The sequence below is a fragment of the Balaenoptera borealis genome, assembly GCF_965194805.1.
Source record: "Balaenoptera borealis genome assembly, chromosome: 18".
Lineage (NCBI taxonomy): Eukaryota > Metazoa > Chordata > Mammalia > Artiodactyla > Balaenopteridae > Balaenoptera > Balaenoptera borealis.
Genome location: NC_138877.1, coordinates 33,842,501 through 33,849,238, shown reverse-complemented (window position 1 = coordinate 33,849,238; position 6,738 = coordinate 33,842,501). Strand labels below are relative to the sequence as shown.

General features: G+C 35.4%; 1 protein-coding gene across 4 annotated transcripts in view; it reads right to left on the bottom strand.

Annotated features, from left to right (window-relative positions):
• Positions 1-713: 713 nt before the first annotated feature.
• TDRD3 (tudor domain containing 3) overlaps positions 714-6,738 on the bottom strand; it is a 214,798-nt gene continuing 208,773 nt past the window's right edge. For all 4 annotated transcript variants that reach the window (XM_082365396.1, XM_082365397.1, XM_082365398.1 and 1 more), the window contains 2 exons: positions 6,610-6,735; positions 714-966 (listed from right to left, as the gene is read on the bottom strand). In XM_082365396.1, the coding sequence (XP_082221522.1) occupies positions 6,619-6,735 (117 nt within the window). In that variant the 3' untranslated portion in view covers positions 714-966; positions 6,610-6,618. The remainder of the gene's footprint in view (positions 967-6,609; positions 6,736-6,738) is intronic.

Sequence of the window (6,738 nt, the reverse complement as noted above, 5' to 3'; positions counted from 1 at the left end):
TCAGGCCTAAACTAACCCACAGACCCTTGCTGAAGTTTCTGGTTCATAGGTTGAAAAGTCGCACAATACAGGTAAATGTGGCCTGAGTGTGAAAGCTTCTTTTCTTTTCTAAGTGCACTTCTGGAAGGGACCCCAACCCCATCCTTGGATTTAATAGCTCAGGAAGCTGTAGCCATCCTGGGCTCACATGGGGCAGCCTGCTGTAGAATGCTTATGCCAGAGAAAGCAGAAATGAGATGCAAAGAATCAGGATCTTTCATGACAACTCTGAGTCACTAAATTAAACCAGCTGAAATCTACTGTGCTTCTGGTAGTGAAGTCAGTCAGTACTTTAGTGTTTAAGCCAGTTTGAGCTGTGTTTTCTGTTATTTGCAACAAGATGCATCTTAAAAGATCCACTGCACATTTTATAAGGAAGGGAATGCCTGTTTTTTGATCAAATTACATTAATAGAGTGCTAAAACAACATATACAAGTTTTGAATATTTTTTGCTGTCATATTTAGTAGTGTTACCATACTAAGAACTGCTATTTGGCTTCAGGTTGTTTTGTAAGAAATGTGGCAAGCTGTGTAAGTCAGTTTATTCTGTAATTACAGGGAGGCATCAGTATGCTGTAATTACCATTCTATAGAAGGCAATTAGTATGGGGTTAGTACCAGATGAACAAGAAAAATAACATTCAGCAAATAAAACATAGAGCAAAACAATGTATTTAATAGTGCACTGGTTTTATTGATGGCAGAAGAAAAAATTCTTTCACTTGTAAAAGGTATTTGCTTTATTTATTGTATTTTTTCCCCATTCTTTATGTGGGTTGAATTTTTTTCCCCTAAAATCTGTCTTTTAGTTCTCCAAATAATAATATCCACCATGGCTCCATCTTATTCTGAAGGGAAAGTAGGAGGTCTATCAACAGGTTTTGACCAGGATGTTTCAGTCAACAGCTCCTTTCTTCACAAAGACTCTATTTAAAAAGAGAGGAAGAAAGTGAAACTGAACCCTCAAATTGACTTTTCCATACGCAAGATACACTGCTGAAACTTACCTGTAAATGTGAAGTGTATGTATAAGTATCAATAGATCACAAGTAGAGCAAATTGGACACTGTTAATTCATAAACATAATTTCTATAAATCAGTATGTAAACAAAAAGCAAAATCTTTTAAAATAATTTTTTCTTCTAGAAATTCTTAAAGTACATCTCTGTCACTGTTAGTCCCTCTATTGCTAGCATGTGGACTTCAGGAATTCGGATTAACTGAGTAGAGTTTAACAGAGGATGACCTAAAAAAGATGCAGTCTGCCAATGCATGTCTACCCCCATTCTACCCACCTCCATTTCCCCTTTGAACACCTTTGAGCTGGTTTAGTCTCACAAGTAATTTACTTGAGTCTGCCGCCTCCCCCTGCCTGCTTCCCACCTTTATCAGATACCACGCTAGTAGAAACACTCTGAGTGGTGACAACAGAAAAGGCTGAGAGAGGTGGTGAGAGAAGCCTTGTTTGCTCCAGTCCTATTTCAGTCTCATGGATGAAAGAATGGTTGGGCAGGGATGGGTAGCATTCCCATGGCTGCATTCAAACAGAGCAGAAGTCTTCTGAGGTAAGTAGTCTCCTGATTAGAAAATAAAGAGCTTTGGGTACTATTATTATCCTCACACAATGCCTATCCTGCTGGCATCACGGGGTCCTGTAATAATAGTTACCTTTATGGCAATCACTTCCCTGACCTTGATTTGAAAAATTTTGCAAAAAGATGCTGATCTAGATTGTCAAAAAAAAAAAAAAAAAAGCCATTTAAGAATCCATCTTTTACCAGCTACAAATGGTGCTAAAACCTGGACCTTAGAAAATAAACAAAGTCATGGTATTTATACAGTAGTCTATGCTTAGCTATTGGTTTCAAGGTTTCTGGTTAATATGCAAAACTGTGAAGACTACTCTTTCATGAAACAAATAAGAAACTAGAAATGAAATTAAAAGTGAGTCACCATTTATTAAACCACTTTGCATACTTAGCCTTAACCTCCATGGCACTAGGGAGCTTCCTGCTGATGTGAGTGACAAGGTCTTTCTACACAGGTGTGCCATTTCTCTCCTTTTACAGCAGGACACGAGGCTGTAACTCTTTGACTGGACCAGCGCAATAGCTTCTTAGATTCTTTCCCTCCTGGTGTTGTAATCCATCCTACATCCAACAGCAATATTTCTTTCTTTTTTTTTTTTAATTGAGGTATTGTTAATTTACAATGTTGTGTTAGTTTCAAGTGTACAACAAAGTGCATCAACCATATGTATATATTTATCTCCTCTTTTCTGGATTTCCTTCCCATTTAGGTCACCACAGGGCACTGAGTAGAGTTCCCTGTGCTATACAGTAGGTTCTCATTAGTTATCTATTTTATACATAGCAGTATATATATGTCATAACAGCAATATTTAAGCTTAATTTTAATCATATAATTCTTATTCAGAAGTTCATGATAGCACCGAACACATCAAAGTCAAACTCTTAACGTGTCTAAAGCCATACTCTTCTGCCACCACCAATAACTGGTATCTAGTTCCTAGGACTCCAATCATGTCAGAAACCTCTCCAAATGCACATAGTTCTGGTCATTTTCATTGATTAAATAACTATGTATACTTTCTCTATCCATATATGCTCTTATCTCTAAGTTGTCTGTAACAATGATGAGCCCAGGAACTAGAGGTTTTGGGCCCTCTGTCCCCTCAGGGGGTGAATCTGACTTGCCAGAACTCTTTCTCAGACCTAGGCCTATTTCCCACATTGCCCCCAGAGACCTCCTCCTCCACTGAGCCCTAACTCCCAGCTATCTGTTGCTTTTGCTAAGCATTGATGTTGTCCTTAGTACCAGGCTCAAGCAGAATCTAATTCCCTTTCCACTTTTGGGGAAGTATATGAGTATGTAGGGGTGGGCGGTGGTGGCGATGGTATAGAAGGCTTGTAAAAAACCTTCTTAGGATAATCAAAGAATGTAAATTACACATCAACAACTTTAAATCTTTGATTTAATACACTGATTTAAAAAACACTTACTTAGCAGCTACTATGTGTCATTCATCACCCAGCAAAGTACCCAAAACATAAAGATTATGACTATGAAATTATGTTTTTTAGAAGTGATAAAAGAAAGGGTCTTAAGTGTTTCTCACTATCTTGAATAATTTTAAATAACAAAATCTTACAAAAATTTCAGCATATATTAGAATTCATGCTTATATTTGCTGGGAGTCAAATGGCTGGATACAGTGTATATCTTCTTTTTAAATGTTTAAGTTAAATGGAAACCAGGAATGAGGAAATAAAAAGAAAACTACCAAATGTGAAATATACAGCTAGTGGGAAGCACAGGGAGATCAGCTCCGTGCTTTGTGACCACCTAGAGGGGTGGGTGGGATAGGGAGGGTGGGAGGGAGACGCAAGAGGGAGGGGATATGGGGGTACATGTACGCATGTGGCAGATTCACTTTGTTGTACAACAGAAACTAACACAGTATTGTGAAGCAATTATACTCCAATAAAGATGTATTAAAAAATAATAAAAAAATAAAAGGCCTATGTTAAAAACCTTTCATTTAAAATTGTATCTTAAGAAAAAAAAGTAATAAATATATCAACGTTAAAAAAAAGAAAATAAAATATTCAGTTGTGTGACAAAAGCAAAAAGTATAATTATTGCTGAATCTCCTATTCAAAGATAGTATATTTAATTCTACTTCATAATTTTTCATAACATATGTTTGAACTAAGTACAAAAATGAATAAATAAGTTTTTTCAACCAAGATCACATGTGTCTTACTAATTAATTTTTAGAGTAAATTCTGCAGTGAGGTTTTTTTTAGTGATACCATCATGGGACTGTCCCCCACCAAAATTAATTTTCTTACTGTGAGGATTTCCATGTCAACAGTATAATCCAAAGCAAGCATCTGGGAAAGATGGAAGTTTTAGCTCAGGGAACATAGAGAACCACTTAGATTGTAACGTTTTAGTTGATTAGGAACAATTTGCACTGTACAGTTTGATACGAATAAGCTACAATTACCCCAGGGCTATGGTTTATAATTTACTTTTAAGCAGTGTACTCTTTTTCAAAGGAAATTTTTGATGGAACCCTAATGTATAAAACATATGAAAGACACTAAAGAAGAGGCCAGAGGACTGAGAGTTCTACCCATTGGCTACACTCTCACTCACTCCCACCATCTTCTCTCTACTTCTAGCCCTCCCTTCAACAGCCCTAAGGCACCCTTGAAGAGCCCTAGAGTCCTGCATCCACTGTCCTAGAGCAATCAGAGGGTTGAGAACCTTTGGCCTCATTTTAAAACCTGTTTTAAACAATTTAGAAGACCCTGGGAAGCTAACAGGGAATTCTGTTTTCATTTACCTTAAATAAGATTTAATTATAAGCACACTGAGCTTATTTTAAAAGTGGATGTTCAACTGTGCACAATGTAAAGTTGCTAAGTCCTTACGTATACTTTGATTCTGCTTTGGTCAATTCTTGCATGCTACAGAAAAATGTCCAAAGTCAAGAAGTAGCTCTTCTGTGATACTGTGGACAATAGGTCACGTTTGTTTACTTGACAGCCTTGTATTAAGTGCAAAGAAAAACCAACGATAAGAGGAAAAAGATGCTATACTGGCTTACTCGGGTAAATCAGAAGTCAAATAGCATCAGGCTTCTGCTCCAGGCACACTATTACATAAGGAGCTAGAAAATATAAGAAAACATTTCCTCATTTAGGATGACAGAACTAATTTTTAACCAATGAAAGAGCTTTGGGGAAGCTGCGGGAGATATAAGACTCTGGAACAGTGCTGTCCAGAAATATAATGTGAGACATACTTAATTCTTACTTTTCTAGTAGCCACATTAAAAAGTAAAAATAAACAGGTGAAATTATTGTAATAACTTTTTATTTAACCCAATCTATTAAAAATATTATCATTTTGATATATAAATAATAAAAATTATTGAGTTTTTTTTCAAACTAAGTCTGAAATCTGGTATGCATTTTTTATTTATAGCACATCTCAATTCAGGCTAGCTGCATTTCAAGTGCTAAACAGTATTGGCTGGTTTGAGAGTCACTTAGTACGGGAAAAATACAATGTGGATAACAGCATTATCGGAATGAACAGCTGAAATAAGAAATAAGGAATAAGGAAATAAGGAAATAAGGAACTGGGAACAATTTCTTAAAAATTCTCAATAGTCTTGCTACTAAGAAGAGACTAAGAAAAAAGATATAAAGTCTAAAATAGTCTTATGTGATGTATAACAAAAGCTGTAACGGGAAAACTCTAATTATTAAAAAAAAATATTCAAAAACCCTGGCATAAGGAAAAGATAGAAATGTTACCAAAGATGGCGAAAGTATTTCTTTCTAAAAACATATTAAGAAGTAAGGTCTTTGTTCATCAAAATGAGATGTCTTAGATTGGTCCTATAATTTGCTGACTTTGTTATATTTCTCTTCCTTCCTACTGAAGATGATTTTCAGATATCAACTCTCTTTCTGAAACTCTAAGATGAAAGTTTCTGGATCGACAGCATAAGGCCCCAAAATTACATCTCAATAAGCAGTCATGTTGTCTTCATCCAATTCCTAAAGATATATATATAACAGTTCCTCTTTCTTAAAAAGGACTGAAATCAACTAAACAAAAAATAAACTCAATTACCCAGGTTGATAATTATTTAGTCCTTTGTTTTCTTTCATCTTCTTCCTGCTTTCAAATCTATAGTCATTTCACTGATTGTCATCACCTCCAATAGAAAAGAGTAGGTATGGAGAGAAAAGGGGATTAGGGATAGCATTTGCGGGGAAAGGTTTGGAGAAAAAGTAGTTTGTAACTATGGTATTATCTTAAATACTTTATAATTGAAAGTAGTTTTAAAACATTAGTTTTCTTCTATTACAGGCAAACCCCAGAGATATTGAGGGCTCAGTTCCAGACCACCACAATAAAGTGAATACTGCAATAAAGTAATCACCCTAAGTTTTTGGTTTCCCAGTGCATATAAAAGTTATATTTACACTATACTGTTGTCTATTGAGTGTGCAATAGCCTTATGTCTAAAAAACGATGTACATGCCTTAATTAAAAATACTTTATTGCTAAAAAGTGCTAACCATTATCTGAGCCTTCAGTGAGTCATAATCATTTTGCAATAGTAACAACAAAGATCACTGACCACAGATCACCATAACAAATATAATAATAATGAAGAAGTTTGAAATATTGTGAGGATTACCAAAATGTGACACAGAGACAGAAAAGTGAGCAAATGCTGTTAGAAAAATGGCACTGATAGAATTGCTTGATGCTGGGTTGCCAGAAACTTCCAATTTGTAAAAAATGTAATATCTGTGAAGTGCAATACAATGAAGCACAATAAAATGAGGTAGGTCTATATGTTATTATGAAATATTATATATATATAAAATATTTATATATAATAATAATAATAATATATATTATTATATATAATATGTTATATATAACTGGACTTATATATTTAACATGATAGTATCTTTCTTTACATGGAAAGCTCCTCACAATGTCAACTTTACCTTCTCACATTAGGTCCGAGCCCGGGGAGGTTGGTAGAACTGCTGGGTTGGCCGAGTGGATCGTCTTGGCTGGCCATCACCTCCTCTACGGAATTCAAGAGTTTGGTCATAGGTGGCTTCTTCTTCCTA